Here is a 20,090-nt window from a genome sequence, read left to right as displayed (position 1 = left end):
GTACAGTTGGGGAATGCGCGTTCGCAGTCTACGTTCATGTAACTACCAGCGCACATCTGCAGTGCGTTTGCAACTGGGCATTTTAAAAATACGCCTGAATGTAAATTGAAAGAAGGGATGAGTATTGAACGTCTTTCTTTTAAAGTGGTGAAGCTGCCAACTGGCCACTAAAGTTGATGCCTTTTGAGAACGTTTTTTCGCAGAGAAAGATTGTGAGCGAAATCCCGACACGCACTTTAAAAGGGGCTTGCTCAGTAAATACAGACTCGTACTTAACAGAAAAGCATCACAGAAGGCATCTGCATTCGTCGTGCCTAGTTGTTTGATGATGCGGGCCGATGTAAAACCTTAACGAGCGCAGGACCATTGTGTGTGCGAAACTGCGCGCACACTGAGCGCGCGGCCTCGTGCTGCCGTTCTGCATCGGGCGGCGCGGCGTGTCACGTGACGGTGTCTGCTGCTGGCTGTGCGAAGCGTGTTAGCAGGTAATAACCAAAAAAAACCCAACAAATCTCACTCACGCGTTCAAAGACGCGCTTACAATTTATAAAATACGCGATGGACGAAACTTTGCGTTTTCCTTTATCGTTCAGCGTGTGACGTGAAAAATAACTGAAGTGTGTGTGTTTTTTGTGCCTGTAGCGTTAGCATGTTCCCCGGCAGGCTAGCGTCGACTTTGCTGTGTGTGGCCATTTTTCCTCAATAACACGCCGATCCGCTCGCTTTGATCGCGGACCCACAGCGATGCGGCCGCTCGTTTCCTTCTCAGCAACCGATATACGATCCGTTTGTTGATTTAGCGTGTGTGAAACAGGATCGCCGTTTGACGAGGACGTTGGCTCGGCCGTAGGTTTACCAGCTAGGTGAGCTAAGCCCGTCCTGCTTTCCGTGAGCAACCCGGTAGCTTAGCAACAGCGAGTTAGCCAGTTATAGGACAAAGGGGTCCCACAGTCTCGCAAACTGGCGTTAGCTGTTGTGCTAATATATATGGTTGATGCCTGTGTTCGAGATCAGAGTCAAGGGTTAAATATTTCGTGTGCCGCTAATTTAATGTCTCATATGAATTTTTTAAAATCATTTTTATGGAAACAAATGAACCCAAACACGACAGGATGGATTGTCAGTGGCTAATAAGTTAGCCTGTTGGCTAGCCATCTGGATTATTGAAAATGTCGCTGCAATAAATTATCTACATCCTATTGTTTGCACCGTGACTTGCTTCTTGTTTGGTTCGCCTGGGTGGGTTGTACTAGTGCTATTCCTTGCGAATATTCTTAGCTGTGCCTATATGTAAAAAAAAAAAAAAGGAAAAAAAGAAAAAAAACCCGCAGGCCTGTGTTTATTAGAAGCCGTGTCGAAATCAAAGCGTTGACTAGCTACGTTAGCCGAGATTCAGCAATCGTGACCTTTTTTTGCTTTTAATGTGAGTTGCAAATTAATAAATGACGCTTAATGTTTGTAATGCTTTTATCAGATTTGTCAGCCGAGTCCTGCTGTTTTATGGAGAGACCAAACTTGTCTCCCCCTTGTGCAGCTGCGGGCTCAGCGACTCTACCGGAGGTCCATAGAGAGCGACATCAGGCTTTGTTCTTTTTTTCTGTTTTGGTCTGGCTCTCTGGACTGGTGCTTCAGACGACTATAGTGTTAAAGTCGGCTCCTCTTCTTGCCATCGGCTTTGCTTTTTCGGCTGTCGTCAAAAGCACAACTAAAGCATCTCTTCTATAGCAGTAGTAATTGTGGGTCAGTGTCAAGCGTTCAAAACCAATTCTTCTCATATGTATATAGCTGGCTTCTTGCATCACAGGAAAGAGTGAGGAGAAGAGAAAGACCTGTTGGATCCATCTTTGCTTAGAATTGACTATGATGTGGCTTGGAAACGTTTAAAAATGTACAATAAGGTCGACGTCTTGGTCCTCCTGATGGCGGCATTTTCCCCGAAGCTGTGTATATTGGTAATAGTGATTTCAGTTGCAGTAATTGATCTGTAATAAAATGGTATAGCTGAATTGTGTTTAAAGGTATTGGCTCTCAGACTTGATTTAAAAAAAAAAGGTATTAAGAAGTCATAAAAATGAGCTTGTCATTGATTCTCTGAGACATTTAACTTTTCTAGATCTTGAGATTTTAATGTGACATTCTGAACTTTATCTATTGGCTTATCTCTTGATGATATTTTTTTTTAGCAAAATAAAAAGTAACTTCTGTTCTGGGAGCACAGAGGGACTTGAATCACATACAATTTTATCTTTATTTTAGACACTTGTGTGAGTGCATTAATTGATGTGACATTGATGTTTCTGTAGACGTTTAATACCGTGTTGTCTTCATAAGACCTATCAGTTTACCTGCCATTGTTTAGTATTTTGGAAATTTGTAGCCTTCAAATCTTATAAGTAAATGAGTAAGATTTAATCACAAAAGACATGCTCATCTGTGCACAGTAGGAATCTTGTGTTTTGGCTCCTGCCCACACTGAGGTGTTGGATTTGACAGATTTAACCACATTTTCAGTGCTGTTTGAAGATTTTTCCTGAATGCTGCTATTGCTTACAGAATTTCAGATTTACTTTCACTTAGGGAGTGGCCATGTGGAATGCTGTTATACTGTGGTATTAGGACAGTGAGAGTTACAGTTGTGATGTGTAAGTGGACACCACTTCAGTCTTGCTTGGCCTCTGTTTAAGCCAAGCGAGAGATGTGTGTGCGTGTTTATGCATGTGTGGCTTAAGTGTTTCTGGTGGTCACAGAATTGCTCAATCTTGCCCAACTGGATTTAGGAGGAAAGGAATCTGATATGGTCCCTGTGTTTCTGCTTGGCAATTACATTTAACCCTGCACATACCCCATAGTGAAAGTTCTTTGGAGGATGATGATGATTGAATGATTTTTACTTTGGATTGTTTAATATGTGGATCTTTTGATCTGCAGCCTGTTCTGATAAGTGAAGTAACCACCTCTTTGTGTATGTTTATTTTTCAGATTTTTCTATTTTGTACATACATTGTTTTGTATATACTGTATATGATGACCTCGCTGGGCAGCGATCGGGCCCGGGGCACTCGGGACAAAGTGCTGCCCACAACCACACAGACCACACAACCACAAAAACAGCTTCAGGTATGCAGGAACTACTCTCCTTGTGTTTGTACATAAATCTACTCTTTGTCTAATATAAAATATTCTTTGTCTAGTCTATAGTCGCTGCTTTCAAATCTGCATTTAAAAAATTAGCTCATATAAGATAGCTTGTTTTGCCACGTTGCTCTCAAAAGTTGTGGTTTTCTCCCTGGCATTTCTCATTTGATTTTAATAGTGCCTCTTAAGTTTGCTCTTCTCCTGTTCCGCATGCCTGTTTTTTACAGGCTACAGCCGAACAGATTCGACTTGCCCAGATGATCTATGACAAAAACGATGCAGATTTTGAAGACAAAGTCAACCAGGTTAGAGAGCTTAAAAACTCCACCAAAGAATTGTGCAGCTTGGTGAACTTACATAGTCCTGTTGAACTTTGTGTCCAATCCTGTATATTTGTTTTGCGCTTATAGCTCATGGAGGTGACAGGGAAGAACCAGGATGAGTGCATGATTGCTCTCCATGACTGCAATGAGGATGTCAACAGAGCCATCAACTTCCTGCTGGAGGGAACCTCTGACACGGTAGAGCGTGCCCTCATTACAAACAGCCCACACTGACCTCTGCCAGTTGTTTTTGTACTACATTGCATAACTGTCAGAAAAAAAAAAAACTTTCAAAAACACTTCAAACAGGCCATCTTGAATGTCTCACCTGTTTTGAAGATTAATGTGTATTGACTTAAAATGTTTTTATTGCCTTGTTTTGTATAGGAATTGTTATTTTTATTTAGGAGTAAAAGACATTGTTTAACTGCCTATACAACTGATTCTTATCGAGCTGACACCTCTTTATTTATGAGTATTGGGCATAAGTCTGAATAAAAACTGAGAGCCTTGTGCTTGTAGTTGTTGCATTGTGATTTCTGGGAGAACTCTGGGAAAGTGGGTTGTTCCTTGGAGTTCATTGCTGGGTAATTCCCTATCATACGAGGCCACTGCATGCAACATGGTCTCAATGCGAGTTGTTAAGTGTTTTTCCTTCACTTTTATTCACCGTCTGTATGTTTTTAATTTTCCTATAGTGACCAGTAATGTGGTTGTAGCAATTTTTGAAAAGTGTAATTTATATGCTTAATGAAATGGACAATCCAAAATAAATCCTGTCTACTTAATTAGTTGAATATTCTTTTTATGGTAGATGTAAAAAAAAACAATGGTGTTTTCCCTCCTATGTGGGAAGGCATAAAGGTGGTTGCTGATTGTAAAATGTGTACGTGGTAACCAGTCGTAGCCAGTATACTTTGCTGTTCTGCATAGCTTTGAAATATTGACGCATGTGGAAACGGTCAGTGTCATTCAGTTCAATCACACTTTTATTCATGGCACAAGCTCCACAACCCTGTCCAGCAGTTCACTTCTACACTCCTTGGCTACTCATCACAGTGACTGTTTCTTCATCTCTGCCCATTGTAGACCTCCTGGGAGACCGTGGGGAAGAAGAAGAGCCTAGGAAAGGATGGTGTTTCTTCAGAAAGTAAGGAGAACAAGGAGAACGGGGAGAAGAGAGGCGAGAAGGAGAGCAGCAAGGCTCGTGGAGGAGCCAACCGCAGAGGTAGAGGAGCCAGCCGCAACAGGCCAGGTAAGATGAGCCTTGGCTGTCGTCAGGCCCTCCAGAGTCCCTGCTGACCTCTCAGCAGATGGTCAGGCTTTTTTTTTTTTTTTCGCTTTCATCGAGCCTCAGACTAGCTTGCAAGCTCTCACTTTATGTAGCGTGATTAGATTAGGCGTTAGGCCATCTCAGCTGTTTCAGACTGCTTGGGTACATGGAGGAGCAAAGTTCTTTGCAAAATATGAGTCTGCTGTTGTATTTTTGTTTAGTTTTTTTTTTTTTTTTGCTTTATCTGTGTTATTGTTGTCAATATGCATCAATATTTTTGACACGGAGCATTTTGAAACGATACCATACTTGTTTAATGTCTGCAGTGTCTACTATTTATGTCAAATGCTGTTTCCTTCTTGTGCTTTATTTTTATTCACGCAGGCTCTCATAATATATTAATAGCGATAATATATATATATATATATATATATATAAAATATATAATGTCCACTAGCGTTGTGGTTTGTCATGCTAAAATAGCAGCTTAACTGGTGAAGTCTTAACTGGTGAAGAGAACCTCGAGAGTGCCGTGTGGAAATACTTTGGCAAATAATAACAAAAAGGCAAAGGACGTTAGTAAGCCAGTATGTGAAGGGTGCTTCAGAACAGCTCCAGCTAAAGCCCTTTTACAGCAGAAGTGGTGTGGCGGGTGCAGCAGGTCAAGCCACGTCATGACACTTGCTGTTCCACACCAGACACAAAGCTCCAAGGTAGTCTGTGTGTATAGGGACACAATGAAAACTATTCCTACACTGACAATAGGAATGGGGATGAGCTTAATGGTAACCTACTTCCGTGGGGAAGATCATAAAGTATCTGTTAACAGTTCGGCTTTGGTGACTGCATTTTCTCTGCATGTTTTAATGTAAAACAGCTTTGGTTGTGTTGAGTTTTGTCATAGATTTCCTTTGAAAAGTTCAAATACTGATGAATAGTAAAAAAGTAAAAACAAAAGTCTAGACCTTTTGTGTTAATACTGTTAGAAATATAGCATAGGCTGGCTATTTTTGTTTTATGGTCCTAGATTGTATGATACAGCAATAATACTTAATTTTGTGCTGTTTCTAGGTACAGATTGCTTAGACCCAAAGCATATTTTTTGCTTGTTGTAAACATTACCGCGCATGGCTGCTGTAACAGGGCCACACTGATTAATGCAGGAGCGTATTGCTTACAATGTGCTGAGACACGATTCCTGCATCTCTTGTAAAATGGGCTTAAAATGAGGTTGAGGCTGCTAACACATCAAGTCTGGCCAAACACCTGTAGGTCTGGCACAGTGACATGTACAGGGTTTCCAAGAGGTTGGTGATTGCTCCTGTTTTCAATACCACTCCTCCTGACAACTATTTATCTTATTCATGGGCTAAGAGCCATAAGTGCTATTGACAGCTAAGCTAACTTGACATTGTCCTAAAGCATCCAGTAGTGGCCTCAGCGTTTACTTCTGTCAACAACTGAATGTTTCTGGAGTTAATTAAAAATAATTTGGTTATTAATGTTGTTGGCACAATAGCTGTATTTCTGTTTCTCTCATTCCACTATATCTGCATTGCTTGTGTGAACATCAGCAACATTTTAGTTTGGACTAAAGTACACTTACACACACTTGATGTTTCATGTTTTATATTATTGTATTTGCTGTGAGTAGTCATTGTTGCATAATGAATATGAATATTTGAGTTGATGTGTGGCTGATATTTGCCCATTATTTGAATTTCACATGAATCCCTTCAAAGCTGTTGGGGTTAAATTATGCACCACCTTAGTCACACCACCTTTTTGGTTATTTGAGTTTTAAGTGTCCCAGTAGGTTTTTGCAGAAGTGATTTAAGAGAGAAACCTTATTAGTGGTGTAATGGAACACAGGAGTCCTGGTTTGGTACCCGGGGTGGCAACAAAACCCCCTGACTGCATAGGATGAGGCTAAGTTTATTTATTTTGAACAGACAATACTACAAGTAACAGTTTTGTTCTACCTAATGTCATGTATTTTTTTTAAAAAGGCAATAGGTCACAGTCGGCTATAAAAACCGAAAAGCATCTCTTATTAGCTATATTTCAACATTTAAAGCTAAAGCCACCTGATGAAATGTAAATGATGATTGTTTCCTCAGTGTTTTCTATTTTAGATTCTAGATGCTGCAGAAAAGCAGCAGTTATAAGTAGTTGCAAGACTCTTATCACTGCATTTGCCTCTTTTCAAATCATGTTACAATGGTAAGTCAAGTGTGGAAATGTAAATGATTGGCACATCTGAGTGATGCCACTGAACATGCATTAGAATGTTCACGTGTTCCTGGACGTCAAGCCTACAACGATGACACACTGTCCACGTTTGCCACTCAGTTCAATGGGAACTTGAAAATTTCCCGTACAGCTGATTTGAAAGAAGTAGTAGGCTATTGCTCCTGTGTGTCATTCGTTACACTATTGCAAATGCAGTCATAATAAAATTGAGCTAAGATAGCATGTTGCTAACTTGCGTACGGCTTACAGCTTGTTGTGTCTGGTGGATCTGGCGCTTGTGCAGTATGGCTTAAGCATTACAGTCAGCCTTTACACATGGGCTACTGCATGTTCTCTGTACGACTACACGTACTGACCCACAATGTGTACCATGCCGGTTTGGGGTAAATAAATGCTGTTACTCCCCTAACTTTGGGCTTTGGACTATCAGTCGTAAGGCTGTCGGTTCGAATCCCGACTCTGCCATTGCAGCCACTGTTGGCTCCTTGAGCAATGCCCTTAACCCTCTCAGTTCCAGGGGACCTGTACTATGGCTGACCCAAAAGAAGCTGGGTTATGTGAAGACTGCATTTTGTTGCTTGGTAAAGAATATCAGTGTATTTCAAAGTATTGAAAATTTGAGTACAGGGGCATCTGTGTCATGCTGGGGTTTTTTGTCATCTATTGAACCGCCGCTAGTTTATCAGTTCAGATAAACCCACTTCTTTACTGAGAACTGCTTCCTTCTGTGGAGCTGGACTGAAATTAAGAGGAAATCAAAGCTTAATTGTTTCTGCATAGATTCTCATTCTCATACAGAATGTAAGCACACTCATCTGTGCTCCTTTGCCCTGGTAATTCAGTTATGAGTGAAAATACATGTGAAGTAGTTTTATTTTTATTTGCATATATATTTATTCTTGTGAAGATTCTGAGTTTTTCCTCCCTCTGCGTCTGTCTCTAAATTTGTGGCCGTCAGCGCGTGCTGAGGAGAATGGAGTGGACTCTGCACCCGTGGAGAAGGGAGCAGACCGTGGCCGTAGAGGACGAGCAAGAGGTACGCACACGTACACACGCACACTCTAGCATTCTCTTTACCCTCCTGGCATGCTGCTTTCACGTTACACGTTTGCGTGTTCTTGTGCTCACAGCATCTGGAGGCAGGGGAAGGGGCCGGGCACCAGGGACCAGCAGGTTTACAGCACAGGGGATGGGGTAAGGAGAGTTGTGGGTTTCACAGCATGATCCTCACGCTTAAAAGGAGTTCCACTGTCCCATTCTAGCGGGTGCTATCCAAACTCCGTTCTCACTCTGCTTGTCCACTCTTTCGCCTCAGGACCTTTAACCCGGCGGACTACACCTCGGACGGCGGCACGACCAACTCGCACGCTGATGTCTGGGAATCGGGGGCCAATGATGCCACGGACGGGACAGGTGAGAGACGGGCGCTAAAGCATAGCCTGGCATTCTGTGGGGGGGGAGAGACTGCAACGTAGTCCTGCACGCTTGCTCTGTTTTCACTATTGCATGTTTGCTTTTCTCTGTCATGGCTGTGCAGTGGCATGGCGGAGCACTCTGGAAGACTGGGCAGCTGAAGACTGGAGTGAGGATGTGAGTGTAAGTCAAGCAGTGAGCTATTAATCACCCAGAGTTACATGGACATTTCTTTCTAAATATTAATCAGGCTATTTGAATAGCCAGGAACCTGAGTTATTTGGTGGCTCACAATCCGTTTGTCCTTCCAGCTGTCCGAGACCAAAGTTTTCACCTCCTCATGTGCGCGTCCAGCCGAGAACCACATCACCCCTGGACAAAGGTATAAGAATTACATTTAACAACCTCATATTAATGTCCTGATTTGGGCTTCTTTCCTGAGAAAATGTTGGTTAAAAGACCTTGCTGTGTTTGTGCGTGTGGCCTGGCGTGCAGTCTGGACCTGGCATCTTTGCTGCAGAAACCTGCTGGCCGGGAGGAGTTGGGGAGTCTGAAGCCGGCCTCCGCACAGGGGCTCAGCCATAGCCTGGTGTTCACCAACTCCCACCACCAGCCCACCCGCAATGGAGGCCCCACCACCGGCACTACCAGCTACGCACACGCCACCCTGGTGAGCCCCTGGCAAGGGGGACTTGAGGCCGGTGTGGCTCACTGAATGGCCTGAGACGATGGCTCTGGACTGCACCATCTTGCCATATAGCTTTTATCTTTAACTTGAGACTGAATTATTGCATTGCATTGCATTAATAGTGCAAGAAAAGTAAGTGTTTGAGTGAAAGTCTGCTGGGAATTTTTGGGACTGAAGTGTGTGCGTGTGTGATCCATGTGTGTGTGTGTGTGTGTGTGTGTGTGTGTGTGTGTGCAGTCCTCAGTTCTAGGCTCTGGGTTTGGGGAGTTGGGTGGTCCTAAGCTGGGACAGACTGCTGGGCAACAGATACTGGAGCAACTGAAGGCACCAGGTCTTGGGCAGCTTACCTCGCAGCCTCCCAGCACGGGGACCAGCTGTGCTCCTGGAGGAGGGCTGCCAGGGACGGGGATCTCTGTCCCCTCTTCCTCCTGGGACATCAAACCCCAGAGCTCTGCTTCACTGTCCTCCCAATTCAGTCGTAAGTACCAGTTCAGACTGTTTTCCTTGTAGAGAGATTCTCAGACAGTTTCTACAAGTGCAAGAGCTGAGCTTTTGATGGGTTATACTTTGATGCATGGTTAGCCAATAGAGCATTATGCGGCTAATTTGATGATAGGTAAAATCCTATCATTCGCTGTGATTTAAAATTTTTGCTTAAATTAAGCTCTGTAAGATGATGATATCTAGGTTGATCAATTTTACAGTAATGTCAATATTCTTGAATGTGTTTCCAAATCTGCAGAAAGGTTGCATCTTCTTGCTTTTAAAGTGAATCAGCCCAAGAACATGCCTAAAACAAATCAGCAACACACTGGCGCCGCAGTGCATTTCTGACACATGCCAGTATGTCCTTGAAAACCCTGCCTTGCACACTCGGGGCAGTCCACACCCGTTATCGTTAACAGCCCCTCTCTTGTGCCATCTTGGGCTTTCTCACTGTTTGAAAATGGTGACTGAACCTGGGTGATCATCCCCTCTGTGTCTGCCCTCCAGGGGAGTTTAAGATGCAACCAGAACCCTCCTTGGTGCTAAGCCAGCTGAGCCAGCGGCAGCCGAGCTCTCTCAGCCACTCGGGCCCTCTGCCTCTGGCCGGGCAGGCCAGCTCTCCGCCGCTCACCGGCGCAACGCCCCCACAGGGCTCCCTGGAGGGCTTCTCCAAAGCACCGGAGCCCTCTCATCCCCCTCTGACGGTGGTGCAGCCTGCAGACCCCCAGGCCAGCAGCACGCAGCACCGCCAGATGAAGACACAGAAACGAAGGATACCTCCCACCTCCAAGGTGAGGGCGCTCTTCAGCGCTTATGTTGCCTGGCAGGTGTCTTAACGGAGGTGGCGAGCAGGAGTCCATGGGAGCATATGATGCAAAATGTTGTACCAGTTCAGCGCTCCCTCCCTGATGGCCCACAGCACATTACAGTTTTGATTGATTTCATGTAAATCATCTTAATTGGCTGAATCGCATGTTTAAGATGTGGATAGTCACATGCAAGATGTGAAGTTGTGGTATGAAAGGAGAAAATCCTTTGTGCTTGCGTTAGATTCCTTCCTCTGCGGTGGAGATGCCTGGCTCGACAGACGTGTCCGGGCTCAACGTGCAGTTTGGCGCGTTGGATTTTGGCTCGGAGTCGCCGATGCCGGACTTCAGCCAGCCGGAGAATTGTAACAGTGAAAGCACGCGAGAGGCCACAGCTGTTTCTCAGACCCAGAGCAGCCTCTACTCCAAACCTATGAGGTGCGTTAGCAGGGAAACTTGCATCTGGCTCTTAACAGTCCATTATTGATGCTGTTCTATAGTTGGGATATATTTTATGGAGGCAAGATTCTTCTTCATTTTTATTTGAATACTTTCTGTAGACAGAATTTGATGGGGCTGAACTGTTTTTGTGTTGTTTTTTTGGGGGGGAGTGGGGGGGGGGTGTCTACTAATGCCACAATTGCTAAAGGTTCAGGCCATCTGATGAATGATTGTATATTGTATGCACACTGATGGCACCATGTCTTTGTCTCTACAGTGAATCTATGGCCAGTCCTGTCCCCCTGCTGATGCCTCTGGTCTCCTCCGACAGCATCTACCCATCTCCCTCCGTAGCTCTGCCCAGCCTGGCTCCGTCTCTGACCACTCCTAGCGCTGCCACGGCTCCTGCGACCTCCTCCTCTTCCTCTTCTTCCTCCTCCTCCTCCTCCTCCTCCTCCTCGGCTTCCTCGGCGGCATCTTCAGCTGGGAACAGCTTCGACTGTGGATTAGCGCCTCACTCAAGACTGACCTTCTCTCAGAGCAAGGAGCCTCCAGGCCCAGTCTCTGTGAGTGAGAGTGCGTGCTCCTCATGGCCTGGCTGCCTAACACTGGCCAGTGTGTTGTGATGACCAGGGGCTTTAGTATTTAGTACAGGTATAAAGATGCATTGCAATGCATCAATGTGAAGTTGGCAATTCAGCCACTTTAAATTGTAACTGTCAATTTTTTATATATATATATTATTCACTGAAGTGCTCATTTTTCTCTTGGTCAAAATAAAATTTTCAGGCTATTTACCAAAAAAAAAAAATCAGAATGTAAAGTTTGCAAAATTGTTTTTATCTCTAAACTGATCAGCCATAACATTAAAACCACATGCATAATATTGTGTAGGTCCCCCTTTTGCTGCCAAAACAGCTCTGGTCTGTCGAGTTATGAACTCCACATGACCTCTGAAGATGTCCTGTTGTGTTTGGCCACATGATGTTAGCGGCACATGCATTAAGTTGTGAGGTGGGGCATCTATGGATCAGACTTGTTTTTCCAGCACATCCAACAGATGCTCAGTTGGATTGAGATCTATGGAATTCGGAGGCCAGGATAACACCTTGAACATTTTATTCAAACCATTCCTGAACAATTTTTGCAGTGTGGCAGGGTACATTATCCTCCTGAAAGAGGCCACTGTTATTAGGTAATGCCATTGCTGTGAATGGGTGCACTTGGTCTGCAGCACTATACCCAGATAATGGTATGCGTCACAGTAACATCCACGTGAATGCCAGGACCTGAGGTTTCCCAGCAAGAATTGCCTTCCCATAGAGCCTCTTGGTGCTATCTTCTCACCAGGTACACGATGCACACGCACCCAGCCGTCCACGTGATGCAAAACAAAATGTGATTCATCAGATCAGGCCACCTGCTGCATGGTCCAGTTCTGATGACCACATTTCACATTCTAGGCCCTTTTGGTGAGGGACGGTCAGCATGGGTCACAATTTGTGCTCTAGTTGGTTTGTGGAATCCGACCAGACAGGCTAGCCTTGGCTTCCCACGTGCGTTACTGAGCCTCGAGTGCCCATGACTCTGTCTCCAGGTTAACCTTGGTCCATTGCTCGGTACGAACTACTGCATACCAGGAGCACCCCATGAGACCTGCTGTTTCTGGAGATGCTCTGATCTAGCTGACTAACCGGCACAGTTTGGTCCCTGTCCGAATTGCCCAGTTCCTTGCGCTTACTCATTTTTCCCTGCTTCTACTCGTCAGCTTCAAGAAAGGACTGGCTGCACTGACTGCCTAATATATCCCAGCCCTGGACAGGTGCTGTTGTAATGACACAATCACAGTCTTATTCACGGCAGCTGTCAGTGGTTTTAATGTTGTGGCAGATCAATGTATATTTCGGTGCATTTGGTATGTGGGTGTATGTATAGATTTGTGTGGTTTTTTTTTTCCTCTCCTCTTTTAATAAATCTGACCTGAATTCAAATGATCAAATTAATTGATTTGGTAAAATTTGAGAGAATTCTCACATCATAATATTCAGAATCGTTTCCTAAAGAATTGCTGAGGTCAGAGATGTACGCCCTTATCAAGCCGTGCCATTAGTAACACTGGATGGACGACCTGGCTTTGTTTTTTGTTGAAAGTGGAATTTCCTTTGTATGAAATGCATGTTTTGTTTTCACACGAAGGTGGATGCATACCGTTTGTTCTTGTTTTTGTCTTCAAACAGAATGGTTTTAATGGCGTACGGACCTCTGCTGCTCTAGACTGTAAGTGGAGTTTGGACTCAGCTCGCTCCAGGGTGTGACCCTCCGGTGTCTGTTTCAGCATGCCTTAACCTTCTCTCCGTCCACCCTGCTTTTAGCCGCGTCGAGCTCCTCCACTCCGAAGCCAGAGTCTCCCTCTTTGGGCAGCAGTACCAGTGTTGCACCTTCTGCCCCCTCGTCTCTGCTGCCCCCCTCCGTTACCCCCCACAGCTCAGCCCTATCCAGTCTGGCCCCTGAGCTGCCCTCTGCCAGCCTGACTCCCCTCAGCAGGTGAGTCTGGTTGGCCCCCGTGCCCTTTTACTCCCTTCTCACACTGGAGGTGTGCGAACCACTGACTGTTTGTTTGTTTCTCTGCTTTCTTTCTGCCAGTAGTCATGTGAGCAGTGGCCATTCAGTATCAGCACTTTGTACCAGCGCTTCACTAACGGTGAGTGTGATCAGAGGCACACACTCGCTGATCACTTTATTAGGATCACCATAATTCAGACTAAAACCACCAATTGCTCTTAGAACAGCAACTATTCTTTTGTGGAATGCCTTCCACAAGATGTTGAAAAGATGTTGATTTTGCTTTGTCGACGTGAGTGCATTATTTGATTGTCAGCTGCACATTTCTGCTGCTAATCCCCAGTTCTACCACATTCCAAAAGTACATTTAAATCTGGTGACTGAGAATGGTAATGAATTGTAATGGTCACGTGACAAGTTTGCAATGATTTGTGGTTTGTCGTCTGGTGTATTATTCTGGAGGTAGCCATTATAAGATGTGTAACTTGTGGCCATGAGTTCCTGAGAGAGGCTGTAGCATTTATTTGATCGGTTGATTATTGAGGGGCAAACCACTTCCACCAGCCTAAGCTGTTGGCACACGTCATGGTGGACTCGTGCTGTTGTGTCCATTCTAATCTTCAGCTCTCCTGTTGAAGTGAGCCACTATAGCTCAGATTTATATCCACTATAACTCGGATTTATGGCCGTGGCTGATGGGAGTGGGACCCAGCCTGGTCTACTGCTGCCTCAAGCTTGGACATGCCCATTTTGTGATGCTTTTCTGTTCATTAGGGTTGATAAAAAATATGGGTTACTTGAGTTACCGTAGCTTTCCTGTCCGCTCGAATCAATCTGGCCGTTTTCCTCATTAAAAAGGCGACTTCCACCCACAGAACTGCCTCGCACAGGATGATAGATTTTTTTTTTTTGCACCATTCTGTGTAAGCTCTTAAGGCTGTTGTACGTGAAAATCCCTGCAGTTTCTGACTAGTCCTACTGATGCCACCAACCACGCCACTGTCAGTCACGCCAATCACACCCCCCATATAATGCTGCCATATAATTGGCTGACTGATTAATAATAACAATGAGCAGGAGTATAGTTGTCCCTAATAAACTGGACAGTGAGTCTGTTACACAAATTACATGGCACCTGTGGATCCTTAAGAAGTTGTGAAATGTTTGAAAGTAGTTTACTAAATATATCTTGGCATCAAATTCTAAAATGAAGTCATAGCTAGACCTGCGTTATACTTTTCCTGTGTTACTATGTAGTGCGATTTCACATGCTTATTACTGGAAGAGGTGGCGAGCACCCACACTGTAGAAAACCGCAAACTCAACAAAAAATAGCTCCAGAATAAAATGTACTGAGACCGACTGGTATAAGCAAGCGATTGCCAGATGCACAATATGTTGAAATATTTTTAAAATGCGTACAGTGAAGATTTAAGGTTATGGGTTCATACATAGAATTTCAGAAGCATCACTGTTATGATTCCACTGTCCAAAATGCATTCAGTGGAATCATATTTCAGATTGCCAGCTGCTGCCAGTTCTGCTGAGGTTGGCTGTAACACAGCTGACCAATTGAGTTTGGTGTTTAGTAGTTTGGTGTTCAGTGGTAGAAGCTCTGAGAGCAAACGTGTAAAGAACCCACAATGCAAGTCGAGGCCAACCATGTAAAACAATATTCACATATTCAGAGTGCACCGTGTCATGCACCTGTGGGAGAGAGAAATCATTTGTCATGTTTGACAAAAATATAAGAACAACCCATTGAAGCAAACAGGTCCTGTTTGCTGGGAGACTAATGACTCAGGACATGTGTTCACTCTGCCAGGGCTCTCACTTCACGAGGCATTGCAGTCATGTTTAAATTCTGCCTCAGTCTGCTTCAGTTGGAGTCTTTTTGCTTCAAGCTTGGGCCCTCTACCAGATGCCTGGGAGCTTGAGGGTCCAGTGTAGTATCTTGGCTTTTCCCAGGTCTGCACTCTTCTGGACGGAGATCTTTGATGATGCTCCTGGGATCTGCCGGAGCCACTCTCCCAGTTTGGGGGTCACAGCGCTAATGCTCCACTTACCAGGAGAGCCACAGTTGCCTTCACCCTCCACATCTCTTCCAGCTCTTCTCTTGGTATTTCTCAAGCTTTTCATGTTCCCGGTGTTGCGATCACTTGGGATTGCCACATCTATCGCTACAGCCCTCTTCTGCCATTGATCCATCACTACTATGTCTGGTTGGTTTGCTATTACCATCTTGTCTGTCTGTATCTGGAAGTCCAGCAGGATCTTAGCTTGGTCATTTTCCACCACCTTTGGGCTGTATCTCATTTTTGACTTTGGAATTTCCAGCCCGTACTCGGCACAGATGTTTCTGCATACTATGCCTGCCACTTGGTTATGGTGTCCCATGTACGCTCTGCCTGCTAGCATTTTAGATATATAGATGGATAGGTTTTTATTTGTTCAGGTCTTCCAGTCTTGACTGCAGCAGCCGTATTCAACTGTGTAACTGTGTCCATGTCTCCCTGACCCGTCTCTGTCTATCTCTCCCTCTCTCTCTCCCCCAGCAGTACACTAGCGTGGACAGCGCGAGTTCCCTGCCGCCGCCGCCGCCGCCGTCGTCAGGAGCGTTCTCGGCGGCGGCCGCCTCGGCTCTGCCCAGCAGCAGCGTGAACAGTGCGGCGAGCGCTGGCAGCAGCGTGCTGTACTCCGCAGCCCTGGGCCTGGGGGTCAACGGCACAACAGCGCCCTCTGCTGTCAGGACCACACCCCTGCTCTCCTCCTCTACCGGTCAGACTTCGCCTGCGTTTTAACTGCCTTCCAAGCCTTGGAGGCACCTGTTTGCTAAATAACTTCCGTCTACGTGTAGGCAACATCTTCTTGCTGGGAATTAAATCACAGGTTTTATCTAGAATATTGAACATCTGCATATTTCATGAAAAATGTTTTGACAAGTTAGTCTTAAAAAACAACCTGTTGTCACACTGTCAAATAAAATACAGTGGATTATATTTTTTGGTAAATGTTTAATTAAAGAATTATAGTATACTTATTTCCTCAGTCTTTTTAAATGCAATATTTTGCTGGTGCATTATCTCTTCCATTAAATATAATAGTGCTTGTTGTAATTTATGAAAATTCCTCCATATATCATGCTACCAGAGAGATGTTTTTGCTGTAGTGTTCCCATCTACTCCCGGCTAACACTGATACGTTAGTGATTTGCCATGAGACCAGCCGGAGTTGAAGTACGGTGAAGTGCTCTTTGCACCTCTGTTATGAGTTACATTACGTTTCCACCCTCCAGCACACCATCATTGCCCACAGGGAACCCGTAGAAAGCTTGTGTGTTGATTTTGTTGAGAACAGTAGCCCTGCGTCTGTTGCTGTGTGCTGATCTGGACTCGCCCTGTTGCTCTGCAGGCAAGGCTCCCCCTAACTTGTCTCAGGGGGTTCCGCCACTGCTCCCCAACCAGTACATCATGGGGCCTGGAGGTCTGCTGCCTGCATACCCGGCAAGTGCCAGCCCTCCAACAGTAGAACACGGCCGCTTATTGGCTTTGAGTAGGAGACTGAGAGAGAGAATCTGTGTGTGACTGTGTGAGTGGTAGGACGCTTGTTAAAATTGCTGCAGAAGTTCTGTTGCAGTAAGGCTGTGCGTAGATGGCATGCTGACCTTACCAGCACAAGTTGGTGCTGCTGCATGCCTTTCAAGTGGTGACAAGTCATGTGATGTGCTGTTTTTTGTCCTATAGCAAATCTATGGCTATGAAGACCTCCACATGCTGCAGTCCAGATTACCTATGGTGAGTCTGCTCATAGCTTGTTCATCATACTTACAGCAAACCTGGATTTCGTAGCCCTCCTGTATGTTTTCTGCTACTCCAGTAAAAGTTCTGTAGGATATAACCTTAAAAAAGATAAGGAAAAGGCACATCGAGAGTTTCGCTTGTGTTTTCTGGTTTCATCTTACTTCCATTATCACCTACTTGTCACCCAACAGGATTACTATGGAATCACATTCCCGGGGCCCACAGCGACACTGTCCAGCAGAGATGGGAGCCTAGCCAACAATCCGTACTCAGGTAGGGCACTGGTTCCTCCCCTTCAGACTCGGCACCAAGCCTGCTACTTCAGGCCAGTGTACTTTTATGAGATTGTTTCTCGCATGTCAGCAACACACAGGACAAGCGCGCCACTTTTGAGAACAAAAGTGGGGCGAAGAGAACATAATGGAGCTTGCACAAATTGCTTGTGAATGGCAAAAGTGTCCTCTGACGGACTTCTTTACAAGTGGCTTCGTATGACACAGCCTCATATGTAGGCCTTCTTTCCCTCCCCTTCTACGTGAAGGTGAAGTGACAAAGTTTGGGAGGGGCGACTCCACCTCACCAGCGCCCCCTACCAGCCTGTCGGCCGCTCACGCGCCCCAGCAGGCACAGCCGCTGCAGGCGCAGAGCCAAGGCCAGAGTCAGCCCCAGCCCCAGGGACACCACAGCGCCCAGCAGGCCTTCCTCAACCCGGCCCTACCCCCCGGCTACAGCTACACAGGCCTGCCCTACTACCCAGGAGTGCCGGGCGTCCCCAGCGCCTTCCAGTACGGCCCCACCATGTTCGTGCCTCCGGCCTCGGCGAAACAGCACGGCATGGGCCTGAACAACCCCTCCACACCATTCCAACAGCCCAGCGGCTATGGCCAGCACACCTTCAGCTCAGGTGAGTCTTGCACGCACGCACGCACGCGCGCACACGTATACACTCACGCGTAGTACTGTGGCGCATCCGTAAGGATTAAATTAGATGACCTGATATGTTTGTGTGCTCAGGGTATGATGACCTGACACAGGGCCCAGCAGGAGCAGAGTACAGCAAAGGGTACAACAACAGCTCTCAACCACAGGCCAAATCTGCTGCCTCTGGCCCAGGGAAAGGTACCGTAGCATGTGTTCACACTTACACACGCACACCTTTTGTTTCAGAGGGGATTTTAGCAAAAACACATGAGATTTGGGAAGAAATTAGACATTTTTCTTGATCAGAATTCTAGCTCCAAATGTTATATACCAAAATCATATATACCTCCACAGGGGTCTCAGTGACATCCAGTAACTCTGGCGTCCCAGATATCAGTGGAACTGTTTACAATAAGACTCAGGTAATAACAAATCCTATTGTCATTTCCGTCATGGCCTTGGCTTGAGTGTTGTATGCCAATTGGATTGTTTGCATAATGGATATTTCTTTTGTACTGGCATATAAAACAGTGCACATCACAGCATTAAAACTGCTATAAGTGATGTTTTGGCAATTTGTGCTGGACAAAAAAAATCTGTCCCCTGGTTTGTCTCACCCTCCAGCACCAAGCACTTAGTCAATACTAACCCGTGGAAACTGGGAAACACTTAATTCCTTTTTTTGTCTGATGACTCCTGGTCTTGGTCCTTTAAAACAGTTCGTTAGTTGTAAGAGAGACTCTTGCTTGGAACCAAAACGTGCAGTCTGGTTGGCCCTTTACAGACTGGCCCCCTTCCCAATCATCTGTACTGAAGACTTCATTTCCCTGTCACATGTGTGGGTGTCTTCTCTTCTAACTGTTTTCTTGTGCTTCTGGTTACAGTCCTTTGATAAGCAGGGTTTCCATGCTGGAACTCCTCCTCCCTTCAACCTGCCCTCAGCCCTAGGGGGCACAGGACCTTTGACCCCGAGTGGTGCCCCTGGCTATGCCCCTGCTCCGTTTCTCCACATCCTGCCTGCGCACCAGCAGCCTCACTCCCAGCTGCTCCACCATCACCTCACCCAAGATGGCCAGGTCAGCTGCACACTCCCCAGCATTTGCATGCAATTCATTCGTTTGTAACCTCTCAGAATTGAATGTACATCAGAGGTAATGAGCTAGGAGTCGGTTTTGTGCTGTGTGCGCAGGGTGGGCCGAGTCAGAGGAGCCAGACCAGCACCATGCAGCAAAAGACCCAGGTTAACAAGTCCAGCTATGGCAGCTCCCCCTACTGGGGCAACTAAGTAGTGCAAGAGTCCCCTGCCCCTCCTACGCACGCCACACTGAGCCCGCAATCTGATCAGAGCGAAGGGACGACTATACAGTGCTGTGCTAAACTCCCATAAATACACACACATGCACACACACTACCATCTCCCTTAGTTCTCATCCCCCCCCCCTTTTCAAATTTTTGGCTGTTGTATGTAAAATATATTTATGTATGTATTTATACAGTATATATGTATTGGTAGGATATGAAATGTGGTTTACTGCATTACCTTTTGAAGGACATTTTTGTTCATTTCAAAATGGCTAAGATATGATTAAATAAAGAGGATGAGAACTAAATACTAAATGGAAGGTGAATATACTTGAACCAGACTCAGCATCATGAATACATGGGAGACTTTTCATTTTGTATACATACATGATCCCAATAACAGTGTACATTATTGCTAAGCATCATTTGATGGTGAACCCTTTTTTTAAACTGTTTTTGTATGTTTGCCCCTGCACCCTACTGACCTGTGACTTTTGTTTTTAAAATGAGGGGTTTTTTAGTTGTGTTCAACTTTCTCCTCCCATTGTGATATCCCCCTCTTTATCCTGTTAATTGGCTGAAACGTAGCAGTTCAGGATCAGAATCGTTTTAACAATGGTTTTACCCTTGCTGTCCAAATAAACTCTCTGACCATTTCCTTGCTGTGTCTGTCCCTCATTAGCCTGG

General features: G+C 45.4%; 1 protein-coding gene across 6 annotated transcripts; it reads left to right on the top strand.

Moving 5' to 3' along the window:
• The first annotated feature begins 449 nt into the window (after positions 1-449).
• On the top strand, positions 450-20,061 carry ubap2a (ubiquitin associated protein 2a). 6 transcript variants are annotated; one of them, XM_035527512.1, is made up of 27 exons: positions 450-485; positions 2,980-3,117; positions 3,363-3,440; positions 3,546-3,656; positions 4,548-4,713; positions 7,943-8,020; positions 8,115-8,178; positions 8,300-8,397; positions 8,522-8,574; positions 8,709-8,779; positions 8,893-9,067; positions 9,323-9,563; positions 10,079-10,362; positions 10,622-10,815; positions 11,096-11,384; positions 13,056-13,095; positions 13,191-13,362; positions 13,462-13,519; positions 15,936-16,158; positions 16,792-16,883; positions 17,124-17,174; positions 17,372-17,453; positions 17,722-18,084; positions 18,195-18,299; positions 18,456-18,523; positions 18,986-19,177; positions 19,291-20,061. In XM_035527512.1, the coding sequence occupies exons 2-27, from the start codon at positions 3,022-3,024 to the stop codon at positions 19,384-19,386; spliced, it is 3,540 nt and encodes a 1,179-aa protein (XP_035383405.1). In that variant the 5' UTR covers positions 450-485; positions 2,980-3,021; the 3' UTR covers positions 19,387-20,061. The 6 variants fall into 6 exon arrangements, with proteins under 6 accessions (XP_035383405.1, XP_035383404.1, XP_035383403.1 ...); XM_035527511.1 differs by having other exon boundaries at positions 8,522-8,580; positions 13,465-13,519; positions 15,939-16,158; XM_035527510.1 differs by having other exon boundaries at positions 8,522-8,580; positions 13,465-13,519.
• Positions 20,062-20,090: the final 29 nt, after the last annotated feature.

The sequence above is a fragment of the Electrophorus electricus genome, chromosome 6, assembly GCF_013358815.1.
Source record: "Electrophorus electricus isolate fEleEle1 chromosome 6, fEleEle1.pri, whole genome shotgun sequence".
Lineage (NCBI taxonomy): Eukaryota > Metazoa > Chordata > Actinopteri > Gymnotiformes > Gymnotidae > Electrophorus > Electrophorus electricus.
Note: the sequence above shows the minus strand (reverse complement) of the source record. Positions and strands in the feature narration are given on the sequence as shown.